Source organism: Microtus ochrogaster, chromosome 16, assembly GCF_000317375.1.
Source record: "Microtus ochrogaster isolate Prairie Vole_2 chromosome 16, MicOch1.0, whole genome shotgun sequence".
Lineage (NCBI taxonomy): Eukaryota > Metazoa > Chordata > Mammalia > Rodentia > Cricetidae > Microtus > Microtus ochrogaster.
Genome location: NC_022018.1, coordinates 171,534 through 191,987, shown reverse-complemented (window position 1 = coordinate 191,987; position 20,454 = coordinate 171,534). Strand labels below are relative to the sequence as shown.

At 44.4% G+C, this 20,454-nt stretch overlaps 1 protein-coding gene across 1 annotated transcript in view; it reads left to right on the top strand.

Annotated features, from left to right (window-relative positions):
- Fam171a1 (family with sequence similarity 171 member A1) overlaps positions 1-20,454 on the top strand; it is a 127,915-nt gene that overhangs the window by 56,383 nt on the left and 51,078 nt on the right. Inside the window, exon 3 of the mRNA XM_013348952.2 lies at positions 19,837-20,064. Within this exon, the coding sequence (XP_013204406.1) occupies positions 19,837-20,064 (228 nt within the window). The remainder of the gene's footprint in view (positions 1-19,836; positions 20,065-20,454) is intronic.

Here is a 20,454-nt window from a genome sequence, read left to right as displayed (position 1 = left end):
GACTTCTCTGTTTTTATGCCAATACCAAGCTGTTTTCAATACTGTAGGTCTATAGTAGAGTTTGAAGTCAGGGATGGTAACGCCTGGCTTCTTTGTGCAGGTGCGAGAAGTAACTCGGGTTTTCGTGTTTGTGCGGCAAGCAACTAAGCCAGTCCTAAGCACTATTTTCCTTAGGCTGAGCTTTTGCAAAACTATATCTGCTACACAGGCAGAGAAAAAATCCCATTGATAGGCTAGGGCAGAGGAGAGCTGAGTGTGCAAGTTTCCTTTCTTCCCTGAGCACTAGTGCCCTCTAGGGAAGGACATCATGGCACCTCACTCCTTGGAGTTCTGAGAGCTGGCACCTGTCCTCCAACCCCTGCAATTAGTGTAGGGCAGATTACTGTAATGCAGCGGGGAAGGAAGAAATTAGCACCTAGACTGAGCTGAAGCTAACCTAAGAGGCAGTATAGAAACAGGCCTGAGCCCTCTTTGCTGTTTAATGACAGGGAGGAAATCCATTTATTTAAAGGAGGAAACAAAAGCCTCGCGTAAAGCAGGCAGAGCTGGCTTCCATCCAGACTGGAATCTTTCGAGGCTATTTCCTACTTTTCCAGCAAGAGAACTAGAAATTATTAAAAGGGAATATGAGCTTAATATTTTCCCCCATCTTCTCCCTCTACTCCAATTCACTGAAATAGTAAATGCAAATGGAAAATTTGCAGCGATGGGTTGGGAATATACTTATGCTGGCAGAAAGCATTGAATGTTTTCCATCTTGTGCTTATAAAAATGCAGAGAAGCTTTCTCAGTCTCTCCGAACAGAAATGCTTAGACTCTGAGTATTGAGCCAGTAGCCAGGATTTTAAAAGGAAGGCAGAAACTACATGTATTGTTTGAGGGACCAGGGAGCAGCCTTTGTGCACACCTTTCTGGCTGCAAATATTAAAAGCACAGTACAGATTCACCTTGGAACCCTTCGCTGCCCTCTGCCCTGCTGACCTAGGCTCTGCCTTACCCCAGTACCTGCACTACCTTCTGGGGACAGGGAGTGACCAGGTTAAGGGAAACCTCTGAAACTTACACCCCATGGGTAGTTATACAAGAAAGACTGTTTTGAATGCCCACCAGCTGGGAAGAGTTTTGGGTGCAGGAACAAGCCAGGATGAGGGGAGACCTGGCTTGCTGCCACTTCTCAGCAGAGCTAGCCCAGGCTAGACCACTCACAGTATCCTCACTCACCACTGAAGACTCACAGTGCATGCCAAGATAAAGCCAGTTTGCTGCTCAACCTGGCCATTCTTAAACATTCTCAGCCTTCTTAGGTCATCTTTACCTTGCCTATAAACCAGGAACATGGATGGCCTGGTCTGCCTGTATCGTGAGATTACTGTGGTGAGCAAACACGAGAACCTATGCCCTTGCTTTTGGAAAAGTAATATCTGAGGCTGGCGAGCTGGTGCTGTAGTTTTAATCAATTTTCTTTTCCATCTTACCCACCAAATGCTTTTCTCAGCAAAAGCTTCCTCCTAGTCCACCCCAACCCCATTCAGGCATCTCAACAGAAACTGGAAACTGGCCATTCTTGTACATATTTGGTCTTTCAAAGCCAGAGGGCAGTTTTAACTATTGGCATCATTGGCTAGCTAAGCCCAGCTGTTTTACTGTCAGGCTGCTCTAGACTTGTGATGCACAGAGCTATATATATTAAAGATTAAGGTTTAAAAATAAAGTTATCTTTTGTGTTCTTTTTCCCTCATCAGAGATTCACCTAAGTAAAAATTATCTTTTTTATGTGTATGGGTATTTTCACCTGCATTTATATCTATGCACCATGTGTGTGCACTGCCTAGTGAGACCAGAAGAGGGCATCTGACGCCCTAGAATGGGTATGCAAATAGTTGTGAACCACCATGTGATGGTAGGAATTGAATATGGATCTTGGGAAGAGCAGGTAGCGCTTGTAGCCTCTGAGCCGTCTCTCCAGCCCCTGGTAGAAATAATCTAATGGTCACTGGAGTTCCTCATCCAGCTCTTTACAGCTCTTCCCTGTACTTTTGCTGAATATTCGTTTCCATATGCAGAAAATAAGGCATAAAGCAAGCCTATAGAAGTTAGATGTCAGCAGGTTCTCTGCCGCCACATTTTCACTTCCCTTCGGATTAGCATACCCTTGAGTATCTTGCTTTAAACTTGGAGAAACCAAATTGTGCAAATGGCTCAGAGATTAAGTACTTGCCACACAAACGTGAGCCCTGGAATTCAGATCCCAGAACTCACATGAAATGTGAAGTACCAGGTGGGCATGGCAGCCCACTCTATCTACTTCAGAAGGCAGACATGGGGGTGTCCACATAACAAGTTGGCTAGCAAAACGAGCCATATCTGCAAGGTGTGGATTTGCTCAAGAGACCTTACATCAGTGAATAAAGAGGGGGTGATCAAGCATGATTCTTGACGTCAACCTAAGGCCCCACGCACTTGTTCACACACAGACCCATACACATATGCACACATACGTGAAAACATACCTACACACAATGCATACCGCACCTCTGGAAAAAAGAAAAACACTTGGTGAAATCTTAGTCAAGAGGGTAACAGCTGCGGTTTGCTGAAGGTGTCTTTTAAATCGTCAGTTGTAAGCCAGTGTTCATCTTGTGCATTGTTTACTTCATCCATGTATATTACAAAGTCAGATAAACTTGGCTTCTGACCTTCTGGTTTGTGTTCTACTCGGGTTTAAATTGTATAAAGCCATTCATTTTTGCTCACTCATAAAAATAAGAAATGTGAAATATACAGAAAGATGAATATTAACTAAATATTCAAATTCTAAAACAAGACAAGATTTTCACAAAGGAATAGCTGTTCACATAATGGTTATATTTGTTTTTATTTAACATTGAAAAACTAGCAGTTATTTATAGAAATGCTGATTAAAATATACTGTCCAGATAACATGTCTGAGCTGCTCCATGCCTTTAAACACGTTTTGCTTTTCAAAACCAAATGTGAGCAGATGTTTGTTTATTTACAAAGCTTCCTCTGGAGAACTTCTCCCACTCACATTTATTAATTTTCATAATGAGGTAGTGGCATTTTTTTCTGGCATTATAGTCTTTGTGCATCCTTAGTGAGCCCTACATAGCACATGAGATGGGAAGTAAAGTGTGATATATTCCATGTGGGTTTCGTATGTGACTGCCACATACAAAGATTAATAAAAGATCAATGCATGGATAAGGACAGTATTAGAATGACAGACATGTGAAGTATTTGGTAATTATCAAAAGCCAGCCCAGGGAAGTGACTAAAGAGGTAAGGACCTGCTGGCCTGAATTTGATCCCCAGAACTTGTATGGCAGGAGAGACCCCCTGACCTCTGTGTTCAGCCTCCAGAACCCACACGAAAAGCCAGAGGTGGTGGCACGTGACTGTAATCCCAGCACTCCTACCCTGAGACCTTGGGCGGGGTGGGGGGGGGGAACGCAACAGACTTGAGCACCTCCCCTGGAGATGGAGTGGCAGAACAGCAAAGAGTGAGAACTAACTGCTGAATGGGTGGGTGTGCTCAAACCTCCTCATTCGTGCCCACCCTCTCGACACACACAGAGTAAGTTAATGTTTAAAAAGAGTAAAAGCCCCATGTCCCACCTTGTCTGAACTACTGAATAAGTACGACACATTCATTTGTTGGTTGCATGGAAAGGAAACATCATCGTATTGGAAGAGAACCGTATCTTTGTGGTGGTAAATACACTCTCCCTCAGGTTTCTTCCACAGTAAGATGAGATCTTTACTATATAACCCTGTGTATGACCCATTAGCTTGACTTGTTAGGAGCTTGTATGCATTACACCAAGGTCTTGGGTATACCCATATGGCCATGTGTGTGGCATCCAACAGCATCATGCAAGCAAGTGGAGAGTGGTTGGCTGGGTGCTGGTTCACAATTTCCTGAAAAAAAAAAAACAAGTCTAAGTATCTGCTCTCTTGGGGATAGACGGACGGCATCATCCTTGCACTATGAGATAGCACAGGGAAGGGAGAGATGAGGTCACCTGCTGGAGAGCATTTTGACAGTAGGCTGGATAAGTTAATTTCTACACCCACGAGATGTAACCACCCGGAGCCCTGGGGAGAGGCTCAAGGCTCAGCTCAGTTACTGTGTGTTCTTGAAAGGGCTTGTGGTATGAGGCGAAGCCTGGCTCTCTGAAGCTTGATCTGGCAGGGGTATTAGGCGTGATGGATGTGTATTGGATTTGGCTCCTATGGGAAGGGAGGATATGACCTAATAATGGAGCAGAAGAGAGAAATCCAGAAGTAACCGCCAGTTCTCTGAATGGAGGTTGTCATTTTTTTTTCAATTGGTTTTTGAATACAGGTCCTTATGCATGTGAGCTAAATATAGTTCTACCTAGTCCCCCCTTTTAATTGTTCATATGATGTATGATATAATGTATGAACGTGTGTGTGTGCGCGCACATGTGCTTGTGCAAGCCATGCCTACGCAGGTCAGAGCACAACCTCGGTTATTTGTCCCCATCTTCTACCTTGTGTGAGGCAGGATCTCTTGGTTGTTGGCTGCATATGCCAGGCCCTTTGGCCTGAGAGGGTCCAGCTCCTGTCTCCAGCTCCAGCTCCTCCTAGCAGTGCTGGAGTTACAGATATATGCTACTGCACCCACCTTTTAAGTGAGCTCTGGGGATTTGAACTCACATCCTCATACTTGCGTGACAAGTACTTTGCCCACTGAGCCATCTTGGCCCCCAAGTTTTTTAAGATGTGCTTTCCTGTGCTGTCACTTGTACTTTCTGCATTCTCCTTGAGAGTCTTCACCCCGAGTCTGACACTCCGGTCAGTCAACCTGAAAGGAACATCTGGCTCCCAAGAAAGCAAAGGAAAGTATGCTAAGTTGGCTTGTATCGATGACAGGACAAATTTAACGATTTTCCACTGTATAATTCTAAAATTTTAAAAGTGACTTTTTCGAGAAAGAACCAAAAATACTCTTCCCATTCTGGTCTCGGTGAAACATCTGCACTGAGGTCAGTAGCTTGGGCAGGAGGAGGAGTTGGTGGGAGCTCTTGTATAGTATGCGCAAGTCCCTGGATTTAATTCCCAACACCCAACAAACAAACAAATAAAATCTTCTCAATCGAGTTCTTCTATGTACTTCCAAACTAAGGCCATTCTTAACAAGAGATGTCCAGTCAAATTATACAGCAAAACCATCCCTGATCTATGGTTGCCGTCTGTGTGAATTTTCCCCAGTCTGTGATACTCCTTTGGAAGTTTGTGTGCCTGCTGTCAGGCCTACTCTGGGTAATTGAAGAGCACTTTCCCCATTTCCTTGCTTTGACCTCTCCTCTTGTGTTGAGAAGTGGGAAGAAAATCAAGTTACTCTTCTTTCCGTTCCCGTATCGTACGGACGCACGAATCAGTATGGCAGCTAGTCACCCGCACTCCAGAACTGGGCAGCATCTCTGTCATTGCCCATTGGTCCACAGCTGCCTGCTGTTGGTGTCTGTCTTGTCTCGTGCTGTTAGACAAACCACTTTCCTCCCCTGCTTAAAATCTTCCGTGACGCTCTGTCTGTCAAGAGTCTTTCTTTGGTTGGCCTGGTCTACTATGTTGTTGTACACATGTCCATAGTTTGAAGGTGACTAGGAAATGGGTTCAACACATCTGAGGCTGGCCCCAATCTGTGTGTCCCTCCGCAGAAATGTTCTCCTGTAGGGGCTTAAGCATTTTCTATGTTCTAAAATTTATTCATTCTAGAAGGTTCGTCCTCATAGCAAGTGTAAACATAACTGGCTCTCTACCAAACTCTGCTCACAACATATCCCCACCCAGGAAAAGCTTGAATTATTTATTTTGAAATGCAAGTTTTATTATTATTCAAGTAGGGAAAAGCTGGGTATTGAGAGGCAGTTGTCACTGAATGCCCTGCTACAGCCCCCAAGAGGAAGGGGCATGCTGAACCCCTAAGGAAGCAGCAGCAGCAAGGTGCAGTCTGTGAACAGGAAGTGAAAAAAATATAGGAAGAGCTGTGAGTGTGTGTGTGTGTGTGTAGTGAGTGGTATGGGGGGGTGAATGTATGTGAAGTATGTGTGCATGAAGTGTGTGAGCATGTGAGAGTGTGTCAAGTGCATGTGTATGAAGTGTTTCGTGTGTGTGTGTGTGTGTGTGTGTGTGTGTGTTTGTGTGTGTGTGTGTGTGTGTGTGTGTGAAAGGGGGTAAGGATAAGCCAAGTCAACCATTTAGGGTTGGTTAGTTTGAACATGTTTTCAGTTCTGGAGTTTAGAAGCTGTCTTCATCTGTCTGGTTTCTGGCCCTGGCCTAAGGGCAAAGTCCTAGAGGCCTGGAATGCAGAAGCATCACAGCAGGTGATCAGGAGAGTGGGCTCTGGATTGGCCAGTTGCTTATAAAAGTGATGCGCAAGGATGAGCAATTTATTATCCCTAGGAATTAGCTATTCTGGGGAACTGTGGTCCCCTCTTGGGTCAGCTAAGCTCCAAGATCAAAAAGGCAGAATACAAAGTCAGATCCTCGAACCTACTTATCCTTGTGGTATCATGTCAGTTAGAAGCTATCTGTGCAACCTTGACTGAGAATTTCAAGTTCCTCGCCTAGAGAACAGGTTAAAGACGGTAACATATTGAAAGCCCCATTTCCTCCCTGTGAAGATAAAACCCAGACACTTCAAACCACTTCCTCACAGTTTCCAAGTCCTTCAGACCCACGTTCCTGTGGGGATGGTACACTGTCTACCCTAGAAACCGACCCTAAGCCCAGACACTGGATGGCTGTCTCGCTGTGGCTCCTGCTCAGGAGGTCAGCTTAGCAGCCAGATCCCAAAACTTCGCTTTAATCTCTTTCACATGTGCACTTCTCTGTCTGCCTCCATGTTCCTAACGCTTTTGGCTAATGGCCTCTCTCGGAGACATAACCATTGGCCCTGAAGCTTTTCTAACTTCAGAGTTCCTGGTCAGAGCCAAGCAACTTAAGTGTCTAATTCATGTCTGTGATGGACAACATTTAATAATGCCTTTGTGGAGGAGAACTAAACACAGGACCATTTCCAAGTCTAACGCAAGTCATGGCAATCGCCTCTTGGAAAAAGAACTCGTCACTGGGGTGGCAGGCAAGGGATATGTGGGGCTCTCATTGTTCGGGGTCTGAGAAGTGCTTTATTGACATTGCTGCAGGACATGAGCAGTAAAGGTTGCAAGGTGAAAGGTTAATCCAGTTGGCACCAATCTATAAATTTGAACTGTGTGGAAAATATTATGCATTAGTGTTTACTATGGGAAAAATAATCAGAAACAGTACTTTGCTGTTTGTAATAGATTTTTTCCCCCATAGACAAAGCGGGATATTTCAGTTGTGTTGTGAAAAGGTTTCTCAGAAAGCTGTAAGTTGGATTTCATAAATATTGGTGTTAATCGGACTTTTATGAGGCTTGGTAACTTGTAGGCGTGAGCATTGTTTACAGTGCTGCTCCATTTTAAGAGCTGGTTTAAACAGATGTGAAAAGCAAGAGGAGTATTTGACTAAACAAAAGAGCATATTTTTGAATGCTAAATGAATAGCAACCTACTTAGCATATCATTTGAATTCTGCTCTTCAATGACCTAAATGTGGCCTCTAGGGCTTATGGTTCAACAGGAACTAAAAGGATCTGTGCTTTAAAAATGAAATACTCACCAAGGCTTAGAGGGAACAAGCCTCTGACTCTATTACTTCCTGACATCCTGCGGGAGAGGCTGGACCTCTGTGGAACATTCTAGAACAATGTGTTAAACTGGTGAAAGAGAACTAGCTGGTGTGGGGGGGGGTGTGCACATGTGGCTTGAGTAGCGGGAGTGATTAAAGAACAAGCTTGGCCGTTACCTACGAGGATGAAGACTATAACAACCCATTAGTGAACGGTCACTGCATCCAACTCGGAGCCTTCTCCACTGTGCTTTCCTCTCGCTCTCAGGCCCCTTCTCAGCCCTCAGCTTCTTTCCTGACTCGCTTCGTAATTGATGGGATGCTTTGTGTGTCTGTGCAACTGTCAAGGACTGTCTAGAGCCCAAGAGTCTAGCCTTCCTGGAAGCTAATACCTTCTTCTGGCGCGGTTCTATAGATGCTGCCAAAGAGATGAAAGTCCATTTATTGATTGTGGTGGGAACAGTAGCCCCAATCTTAGCATCCTTACACCAGTTCCCTGAGCCCTGCTTTCCACAGTAGCCCAGAGAAGCCAAGGTGATTCCTGTGTACACACAGTGGGCAGTAAGCATACCTGCCCTTTACAGTAGCAGGAGATACTAATTCTGTCTTGCCTTGTTATTCACTGGACAGACTCCCTTAAATTACAGCCTCTGACCCAACATTATTACTCAGTGGGAAAGTACTTGCCTAGTGTATAAAAGGCCCTGGATTCACCCCCTAGCCCTGCAAAAACTGGAAGTAAATAATAGTTCAGCACAGAGGGCTTTCGGTGCCTTGTTTGTCAGCTGTGCAGAAATGAAAGAGACACATAGTATTGTCACCATTGCGTATGAGAGAGAAATACAAATCCTATGTACTCAGCAAGGTACAGGCAACACCTCGATTGAACAGGTCTAGAAATCTCTTACACTATTTCTGAGGGCCCTTGGTGATCTTTAGGAGTCAAATACTGGTAGAGATCAGCTCATTACAAAGCCATGTGGTGGTGATTAAGCCTTCGCCCTGTGTCTCACTCCATGAGCAGTTATCTTGCCCTGGTTCCTCAGGGTAGCTGGGAAACTACTGACAGAGATTCTGCCTATTTCTTATGCAGGAGGAAATTCTGTGTTAAAATATTACATCGTAAATGGCAGCGCTGACACTAAACACAGGTTGGCAGAGTCCAAACCTCTGTCCCATGAGAAACATATGCACTCTCCTCCTTCAGTTTTCTTTGGTTAAGAAGCTGATGGTAGACGTGGTAATAGTGTGGTAGTGCTGCTGGTGCTGGTGCTGGCGCTGGTGGGTAATGATAACGGGGAGGGTGTGAATGGTGGTGGGACCCAGCGGTAATAGTGATGGTGACAGTGTTCATGGTGGTGTAGATGATAGCGATTAGATTGTGTTTCACCTGGTAAAATTAGCTTCAGAATGCTAGCCATGTAGACAAGATCAGGAATATCCTACTCACAGAACTGATGCATATACTGGTACCCATCAGTCCTCCAGCAGATCCTATAATCTTTTCGAGGCAGTGGGTGTTCGTATTTTATGAGCAAAGAATGGTGGGCTGCAGAGGCTGCCAACTTGGCAAGACTGATTAAGTTAGGAGCTCCATTCCCCTCCTGCTCGCCACAAAATGGATGCTCTCACCAAATCTGTTCCTCAGTAGACCCTAAAGTGCCCTGAAATATTCCAACTCCATCTGAAACATGCTTTCACGATGAAACCGCTCGCTGTAGCTTGTTAAATCACTTCATTTCTTTAAAAGATAAGCACATATGTGTAACTTAATCAGCATTGATTAAACTTGAGTTTTTGCAGAAGGCTTTATCTAGCTTTCATAGTATTTCAAGAGCCAGGGAGTCTTACACACTTGAGCCATTCACAGCCTTCCAGCGGCCTCTTCAACTAGTCCTTTCTTTCCCTTTTTTTTAATTCTTAAAGTAATTAATGAGTCCATTTCTTTGCAATTGCCTCCCACTTAGCATTTTCTAAGCAATCTCTTCCCATGGGAAGATATGACTTGCTAAAAATCACCATTATCTTTCTCTTCAAATCTCAAGGCTTTGTTCAAAATACATGCTTTGCAGTTTTGCTCTTACTGTGTCTTAGACTTCCCTCCCCAAAGAAAACAATATAGGTGGGTCTGGAAATATACATGCAGATTTTCCCTCTACCCAGGTTGCCTTGGTAACCATTGCATGAGCATCTCCCAACAGATGTCTGAAGCTTGGCTAAGGTGTGCACACTAGTTTTACAGACATGTTTACCACTGCTCATTAACCTAGCCATTCCCAGGATCTTCCAGATCTGCATGAAAAGCATCTGTACCTTCACGAACATTTTAAAACACCAGTGGAAGAGGAGTGTGTTAAAGCGGTTTGTCGTTGCTGTTTCCTTCTAAGCACTTGTGGGTGCTCTGGTTACCGCCATGTTGTGTCATTATCCTTCTCTCGTTCAGTCATATGGAGCACCGTGTGAAGTTCAGTAAACACATCTCCTATGTTTGTGTTGCTATGTAATTACCACTGTACATCTTACCACATCTGTCAAGAATGAGGATATTGGTCAGCCTATGGATATTCATCAGCCTTTATGGACAAGTTCTGTGAAGCTGGGACCATGGCTTTATTTTTTCTTCAACCATATTTACCATTCTTTTTTTATATTCATTAGCTGTTTCAATTCTTCTTTGCAATAGACAAATTATCTCTTTATTTCTTCAAAAAGTTTGCAGAGTAATTCTGTTTTTGCATAGTGCTTTAAAGCTGCCCTTAGGTGGTTCCTGATACCATATATGGAAGGCTAGGTCATGGCGGTTCAGTTTACTGTCTGATGCAGAACTGACGAGGTTCTTTGTTAAGGTGAGATCATAGGAACATTATATCTTTCATTTTTCCCCTGAGCATGTGGTTATCTGCATAAATTATTCAAGTCCAGCAGGAGTTTTGAAATAACCCTGAGATATTTAGCTCAGCAACCCCTTGGTTAGCTGAAAGGATTCAGCTCCTCTGAATTTGTTCTGGTGGCAGAGTGCTCATGTTGAAGCAGTCCAACAGTGTTCCTTTTTCATCATGTACCATGGCAGAGTGTAGACGGCTGCTGCTTACCTTAGCATCGAATGGACAAGCTTTATAGGATCCCTAACTAGAAATTGCAGGAGGTCGTTGGTATTTTCTCTTTCTATGAGAGTGTGTTTAAAATGAAATGCTTGCTGACACTTGAAAACTAGAAAGTCCTGTGTGCATGAGTGTATATGCGTGCATGTGTATGCATTCTGTGATTTCTTTAATTGATATATTTTTATGAATGTTGGGTATTCTGCATTTCAGCATTCTGACAAGTGGGTTAGAAATCACTGTTCATGGGATGATCATGAGTTTGTGCCTCGTACATCTTATAGATGTGTGAGAAAAGAGGTAGGGGAATTCATTGATTGGTTTCCCTGAGATCTCCTGGCCCAGCCAGAAGCGTATGCACGGGAGGCAGGCATAGGGAGAGATAGAGAGGTTGAGGTTGGAAAAATCATCGTGCACAGAGCCCGTCAAGATTGTGATGGGAATAAAATGCTCTAAGCATGTGCCAACAGCACTCGCTGCCTGCCTGCGTAGACTCTTCCTTTCCCAAGCTGAAGCTGTTGTGTCTACCACATCACTATCTCTTCCTGTGCTACAGTGTGAGTCTGGTGCCTGTGGTGGTAGACCATCAAAAGGCACAGAATGGCATTCTGAGTTCCCAAGGGCTGTCGTCACAAACTTATCTCCTCTGTGCTTTTCCAGAGAGTAGAAAGGAAGTCAGATCCTTGTACAGAGATTGCAGTACCCTGGTGAGCACTAAGGAATGCTTTTAAAAATAAACCTAGCAGAGGTAAGAAGTCTTTGTCAGACAGTATGACCTCAGATCAGCAGAGAGGCTGGGGGAGGCTCTTTGTACCATCAACTGCAAAAGGCATCTACATGAAGATTGGCCAGAGAGGGCTCATCCGGGAGCCGGGGGCTCCAGGGCCTCGCACTAAAGTGTGCCTACTTTGTCCGTTCTCTTTGGGAGGCCAGTACACAGGTCTGACCTCTGCATCTCCTCGAGTTAAGTATTCCTTTTAGAATCAAACAACCACAGGGATTGCCAAGTGCTCCAGTAAGGCTGGGGAAGGAAGCCAAGAACGTACAAGTTATAGCAGATGTTTATTGAGCTATATTATATGTGAACATACTGATTCAGTTTATATATGACACTAATGAGACAGAGAACTGCTAGTTATCCCAAGCTTGACTTGACCTCACAGTGTTATTGTTATAGGTAACCTATTTTGTAGTATATTATGAAGTAAGTGTATAATGCATAGGTCTCTGTAAGTATATCTGTACTTTTTAGTGGATTTCATTCTCTAAGATTTGAACATTTTAATCAGTTTAGAAGACAAAAATAAATAATATAAGGTACATATATATGTATATATTATTTATATAATAAATAAGATCCATTTTCATATGGTGTAGGGTACATGTACACCATATGAAAATGAATCAAATAAATTATGGGAATATGCATGAGAAAGTACATCCTATTTTATCAGATCATTAAATCAAATAAGTCCTTCGTGTTTGTAAAAGAAATAAGGTAGACTAACAGAAAGCGGTCCTGCGCTTGGCAGGCATCCTCAGTCTGCTTCTGCTTGCTGTCTAATGGTACAGAGATTCAAATAACACTGCGCTGGTGAGACTCGAGTACCAGGAGTGCACATACCGTTTTAGATATAAAATCTCATTTTGGAAAACGTTTAAGCGGTCAAGTGATCTTTTACTGTTTTAGTTAAGAGATGGGAAACCCACTGTGAGTCTCTAGACTGGGTTAAATATAGCTAAATATGGTGGATGCTGAGTGACTTCAGCTGCCCTGCCTACCCCGGGGCCATTCCTGGAGCTCCAGGCAACGTGACATCAGAGTCTAGGCTGGATCCGCAGGGTAGAAGTGGCTTTCTTTCCTCCGGGCTCTTAGGGCCAAGCCAGAGGAATGTCAGGTTCCCTGCGAGGATGGACACCTATGGAAACTCACCTCAAAAATATTTAAAGAAAGGAAAAATTACACACACACACACACACACACACACACACAAAGATAAAGCCAATTCAAAGAAATAGAAAGGGGAACCAAAGAAGGGGGCTGATAGCGGCACAGAGATCACCACCACCAAACCGCCAGGTCTTTCCCTTCCTTTCACAGATCCAGGGTGTGTTAGACAAGATGCTGAGAACGGAGAAGTATGGGCTGTTCAAACAGCAAGTGAACATGTTCTCCTAGCTTTGCTCCCAGTGAAACCCTCAAGTGTTCTGGAAGGTTCCACGCTAGTGAATGGTTTTAAGGGAGGTGTTTAATTTGAGGTTTGGATGACATACTATAAAATAAATGTCATTTGCACATAGTAGACTATATGTTATGTGAAGATGAGGGGCGTTGGGTGGAAACACTTAAGTTTTCTGCCCTTCTATGCCCTCTCACGATTTTCTCAAATCGAGACTGGGGCGCCTCATGCCTGTATGGGGATTATATGCCATAATACATAATTCCCCTTGTTCGTGCAATTATGTCTGCTTTTAACTTACTGCTTAGAGCTGCCCCTCCCAAGCCAACCATTTGAAGCACCCTTGTTGCACTTAGTTCAAAATCTGTGACAGTTAGAAAGGAAATGTCTAAAAGATAATGCTGGACTTTTAAAAGATAATGTTTAGTTTTCTGCCCACAAAGCAGATGTTCCCTGTATTGCTTAAAATGGACTAGTCAGTGCCCACAGAGCCCAACTGCTCGTGTTTGCCAAGAGCAGAGGCTCTCTGAATCATGGCAAAGGAAGACTTCCTCAACATCTGCTGTCTCCTCCACCCTGACTCTGCCACTGGCTGATCTAAATCTGAGGCTGAGTTAGAGGCAATGGCTAAGTTCCTGTCAAGGAATAATTAATTCACTGTATGAGTGTGTATGGCAAGAAGAGGCCTGACCTACCAGAACTTGAGTCCCCAGCCTGAGCAGACAGAGCAGAGCAGAGCTCATAGAGTACTGAGAAGAAAGAGGGAAAAGGGAGCTCAGGAGATGTGGTTGAGGGATACTCTTAAGCACCGTCCGGTGAGTCAGCCCAGGGTGGCCCGGCACCCAGGAGAGAAACCAGCACTACCCACCCTAGCAGCTACCATGAAAAGAGACGTTCATAAAGCTTTTGTGGGGGTCACAAGACTTCCAAGAAGGCAGGACCAAAGCCAGAGCAGTATCCAACTGTATGGCAGGACTCTTCCTCCACGGTCCCCAAACTACACAACCCTGTAGGCCTTTGCTCAGGGGAAGCGCCTGCATCTGTCCTCCAGATCAAGTATTGAATGTCACCCTAGCAGAACCAGCTCTACTTCCCAGTCACCAGGGGCCCTGGGAAGATGTAAATGTGCCCCAGCCATCCACTCCTCCCTCCCTTCCACTCTCTGCCCTGCTTGTTTCTCTTCTCACTGGAGCCATAACGCATAGCTGGCACAGTGTAATGAATCACAGAAAGCCACATCCTACCGCCATCCATCCATCCATCCATCCATCCATCCATCCATCCATCCATCCACCCACCCATCCATCCATTCCAACAGAGGTTCTTACCTACCACTCCCAACTCAACGCTGTTGTGGCTTTCTGGGATCCTTTTGGCGTTGCTTTTCCACTCACGATCTTGGTAGATGTTTTTTGCTATTTTTTTACACTGTGTACCCAATATGATCGTCTTTAGTCCCTCAAATGTGAGTAGGTCTCCCTTCCACTTCAAAACCACTACAGCCCCTTTAAAACCAGGAGCTTTATGTTCTTTCTTCTTTTTGGAAAATATTTTACTACTCTTAGTGTCAACTATGTATTGCATAGCTTCTCTATACATATTTCCTGATAAACTCATTCATTATTTGAACAAACTGGTGCCTTTCAGATGAATTGAAATGGTATTCATTTTAAGAAAGGTGAACAAGAACCAAAGGAAACAAAACAGAAGTACTTTGTGTTCCAATAAAACTTTATTTATAAGCACGGAAATTTAAATTTTAGATCATTTTCGCTTACACAAAGTACTATTCTTTTTCTTCAGACATTTAAATGTAAAAGTTACTCAGGAGACAGAGGCAGGTGAATCTCTGTGACCTCAAGGCTTGGTCTACAGAATGAATTCCAGGCCAACTAGTGCTACATAGTGAGAATATGTCTCAAAAAAGGGGGAGAAATCCCTAAAATTACCTTTAGATTGGCTCAACTAATAAAAGTGCTTGCTGCCAAGACTGACACTAAGGTCAATCCCCAGAAGGAGAGAACAGATTCCTGAAAGTTGTCCTCTGACTTCCACACATGTGCAGTGGTACACACACACACACACACACACACACACACACACACACACACACACACAAAATAAATAGATAAATAAATAAATAAATGTGTCTGTTTTTTAAAGTTATCCTGAACACATAAATCATTCCAAAACAACCCATGTAGGCCTTTGCTCAGGGGAAGCGCCTGCATCTGTCCTCCAGATCAAGTGTAGAATGTCACCCTCGCAGTCAAAAGGCTGGGGGATGTGAATCAATGTGCAAAGTGTTTGCCATTCAAGTGTGAGAACCTGAGTTCAAATCCCCAGGATCCATGTAAACCCGGGCTCCACAGTATGAGTGTGTTATCTTAGTGCTCCCAAGGCAATAGAGGAGACAGAGACAGGAAAATTGACAGGATCTCAGAGGCTTCTATCCTGGGCATATGCGGCAGTGGACAAAAAGAATCTCACTCAAACCAAGCAGAAGGCAAGAAATGACAGCCAAGGTTTCCTCTGACCTTCACAGGTATGCTGTGGCACACATGTGCACACACATGCGTATGTGCACATCATACACAGACAGAAACACACAAGAAAAAACAGGCAGTATTGTGGACCATTTATTGACCCCTGATACAAGTGTTGGAGTCATTAGAGTATTCAGTGTCTACTTTGGGTTCTGCATAGCTTTTAACTTCACTAGGACTCCAGGGCTCGGGGCTAAAGAGTGGCCGTTTTGTTAACAGGATGTGCCTCGCTCTGTGTGATGGATGGTGAGGGCTTGAAACAGGACAGTGGGGACAAGGGTGCCCAAAGGGGGCACTCTGGGAGATGTGTGTTTTGCAACCAACTTCAGCAGAACCTAGCGATAGACACGCACAATAAGGTAAACAGAACGGTGTCCAGATTTCAGGTTAGAAATCAGGCATCCCAGCTTAGGAGCCTTCTCAGGCGCTCACTGAGCAGCAAAGAAATAGGATACAGCTTCTTAAAAGTAATTGTATTTTTATCTATGTATTTTCATTCTTATTTAACAGTTTCCTACATAATAACAGTGTACTGTGATGGTGCCCACCCCCACTACCTCTGCTCCCTCGCTCCTGCTGACTCCTCCCCAGTAATCCTCCTCCCATTCTGATGCCTTGTGTTTGCTCGCTTTATTTCTTGTGCTGGTAGCCACAGCTGCCTGCAACTCGTGCAACATCTGGCACAGCCATGTCATAGCCAGAAGACAGTGTTCCATAATGCCCCTCATGCAGGCCCAGTTATAGAATCTTCCTCTCAGACTCAGGGGGAGTCGTGTGGGTAATAGAGCCTCACAGGAGATCCCACTTCTGGCTGTCATTGGCAGGAGTACTTTTGCTGACTGGATGGTCTCATGCAGGGTGTTGCTCTATGAAAACTTCAGCCCCGCTAAGCCTGGAGTGCACAAAAAGAAAGAAAACTCTCCCAAAAAGTGACACTTCAGTGGCCTGTAGTTACCCTCTCATACCCCCATCCTGTCACTCAAAGTCAGCGCTAAGTGATCTCTTCCAAATTACATCACAGAACACAAATGACAACACTGTATTAGAAGTCACTGAAGTCGTAGGAATGAAGGGTCTGATGGCAGTGAATGCCCTCTTTCTCTGTTTACTCATCAGACAGCACAGAGAGCATAGAAGCTGATGATCTCAATTGTTAATAAATGTTACATTACCGTAAGATTACATAAGTCATCAAGGTTGCTTGGCAAAGCCCTTCTCACATGCCTACTTCTAGAGGATTTTTACACTGTGAATATTACTGAAAACTCAACTGATTTGTGTTATAATTTATCATATTAGTTGTGGGGGCAAAAAAGACCAACTTAACTAAGAAACTATATGTATTCTATAGCTGTGCTAAACACCCTGCAGGAAGATAAAACTGGAGAATTGACCACATCCCTAAATTTCACACCCTCATTATTATTACTGTTATCATTACATTTATTTATTTGAGATGGGGTGTGCATGCTCCAGCATGCATGTAGAAGTTACAGGAAAACGGCCAAGAGTTAGTTCTTGGGGCTGGAGAGATTCCGAAGTTAAAAACACTGGCTGCTCTTCCACAGGGCCCAGGACACCCATACATATAAGATAAAAATAAAGGTTAATTTAAAAAAAGAGTTAGTTCTCTCCTCCTGCCATGGGTCTTGGAGATCAAACTCAGGCCAATCTTGGCAGCTGGCCTTGGAACCTTCTATCTGCTGAGTGTTAGCTTTTTCCTTCTAGGGCATGAAGCATCCCATTTCAATTTCTGTAACTTTTTTTTCTTTGTAAAAGATTTTAAGGAATTACTTGGTGTGCTTTGTTAGTAAATCTGAACTTTGGGGCCTGGGAGGAGTGCTAGGGATCAAGCCCAAGGTGTTTCTGCGTTCTGGGCAAGCGTTCTCCCACGTACCCCAAGCTCTAGATTTGTAATTATTTATCTGGGTTCTATGATCATCTGCCCAAGAAATCCGTTAAATCAGTACGTGGGAGAAGTGAGCAAGAAGATGAATGATTAGTTGAAATGCAGGACTTTGGAAAGGTTTTATCAGTTTCGTAAAACAAATAGTTTAACTGCCTATGTGGTTTTGTGCAGAAGTGATACCTTTTCAATATTTTTATGTTATTGGATACTAGTGATTGAATCCAAGACCTAGTAAATATGAACTATGCATTCAACCCCTACGCTGCACCCTAACCCCAAATCTTCAGGTACAAAATATTAACATTCTCAAAGGGATGCCCTCCCCTGCCTTTGAAACCTTTGTGCCCGTGCCTCCGCTCTCTGAGCTCACTCCATCCCAAAGATGAAGCGCATACACAAACAGTGGTTGGCTCTTCTTGTCCTTCCTCTCTGCAGCCGTGTGTTCTGCTGTTTGCCCCTGTGAGTTATCTGTGCATTGCTGGCCTCCCTAGCTATAGAAGGGGAAGGCGAGACCTGAAGAGCATAATGACTTGCCCAGTGCCACATAGTTCCTGATGGAGCTGAGATTCGATCCCCAGTGCTAACTGCAGTAGTCCACCACAGCGTGTCCCACTAATCCTGATCCTCCACCTTCATCCTCCCCGTCAGGTTCCTCCATATCCCGACAGTCTCACTGGTGACCAATCCAGAGAGCCTTGCTCCACATGTTCTGTGTCTGTGAGACTCTCTGGTCACATGTATGTTTTTGCTAGTCCCTACCTCACTCTCCATTTCAAGTTACTCCATAAGACTTTCAGATTGAAGGCAGCTTAACATACACATCAAACAGTGTGGGAGTGTGCCCAGATGGACTTATGTCCACTCCTTTCCTGAGCAAAGAGGTTTTACTGGGGTAGTGGTCTCTTCTGACTTGGGCCTCTGTCTGGTCCTGAAATTGATGCCCACCATGAGCCTGGAGCCTGACCCATCACCATCTCCTCTCTTGGCTGCTACAGAGTGTCTGAGCCCGGTGTTGATCTGCAGATGATTGTCATGCTCAGCCCATTCTCTACCGAGATCTAGAGGTCTCTATAACTAACTTCGGTTTCCACGCACTGCCTAACACCTCTGTGACCTCCCATGGCCTGAATGTGAAGCTCCCAGAGTAACCTGTGCCCTGCTTACCCAGCATCGCCAGATTTCTCACACCCTTTATGTCTTGCAGAACCCACTGTGGTTTCTCCTGGAAGTGTGTGCTTGTCTTGTTTCTCAGCCCTTGCTGGCTCTTCACAGCCATAGCATTTGCTTTGTACTCCTGTGTCTTCTTTATCGCCCACGGTATGACAGTTCTAGCCCTAGGGGCAGAGTCAAAGCTCAGTAAATATCTCTTGCCTGCGTAAAGGGAAATCATTTATTCTGTTTTAAGTAGTCTTCCAGTTTTGACCCATGTGCTTTCATCCTCCATAGTATTACAGAGTGGATTTCATCCCTCCTTGTGCATGAGTATTCTTGGTGTCTTTATTCTTCCATTTTTTGGGTCTTCCCTTTTTAAAAAGTGTGTCTGTCTGTCTGTCTGTCTGTCTGTCTGTGTCTCTGTGTGTGTCTCTCTCTGTGTGCCTCTCTTCCTTTCTATCTATCTATCTCTATCTATCTATCTATCTATCTATCTATCTATCTATCTATCTATCATCTATCTATCTATGGGGGGGGACATACTGGTAGAAATCTTGTGTCTTCCTTCATCATTGTCCACCTTCTCACTGAGCCTAGAGTTCACTGATGTGGTGACCTGGCTGAACAGCAAGCGTAGGAATCCTCCTGCCTCCACCTCCATACAACTGATATATCAAGCATGCATTGCTGTGCCTGGATTTTTATGCCCAGGCTAGGGATCCAAATTCAAGTCATCATGCTCACACACTGAGCCCTTTACCTGGACATTTCTGACTGCGACTCAGTCTTGTCTTTGTGATGACCAAACAGTAATCCCAGAATTGTGTTGCTTGTGCTCACCTTCGCTGAGACTTTTGCTGAGCCTGCCTACAAGTCTCCTGGCGCACCATAGTCTTCCAGCCCACTCTTGTCCTTCTGCAGCAGCCTGAGTTCAATAGGAGCTAGTGTCCAACAGTGCAGGAAGGATGAACGAATAGCTTATGTTTCCTAGTGTGATAAAGGGTAGGACTTACTTCCCAAGCAGCATGTGGGAGCATGCTTCTAAAGAACATAGGATATTTTATAAGGAAAAAGAATTTTTTTTTAATTTTAGAGTTAAAAAATAAACTTTTGTTTTGTGTAAGTTTTAATAATTAAGAAGAAAATGACCCTGGTCAGAATTATTTATAAAAGAATGAAACCTTAGATGTTCTTAGGATATCCCCCCTTGACCTCCTGTCAGGGTTAATTGCTTTTTCTCTTTCCAGAAGTGACCTTGAAGGTGCATGTTAGCGACGCCAGCACCCACCAGCCCGTTGCAGATGCGCTCATTGAGATCTTCGCCAACCAGGTGTCTGTCGCCTCTGGCACGTCTGGGGCAGATGGGGTTGCTTTCATCAAGTTCCAATACAAGCTGGGTAATCAGCTGATTGTCACCGCCACGAAACACGCCTATGTGCCAAACTCTGCCCCGTGGAAGCCCATCCGATTACCGGGTAAGTTGTTCGTCTTTCTCTAAGGCAGACCTCCGGGTCAGAGTGACCAATGAGGAAGTCAGACATGGGGGCACACCTGTGGTGGGAGTCAGGGAAATCTGCATGCCAACTCCTGGAGTCACCCATTCGGGTACCATTATGTGGCGGAATGGCGGGGTGGGGTGAGTATGTGACGCTGTCTGGGACTCAGTTCCCTGATGCTCAGCCTCATGCCTATTTGATAAGCAGTCGCGTGAGCTCTGTACTCTCGTGTGTGGCATCCTCTCTGCTTCACAGATGTCATAAACAGTCCTGCGCTCGCTCACCAGAGAGTGAAGGACAGTGGGCTCCATACATGTGTCACTAGCCTTCCTCATTGCTGCAGCAAAATACCTGGCCAGGGCAACTGAA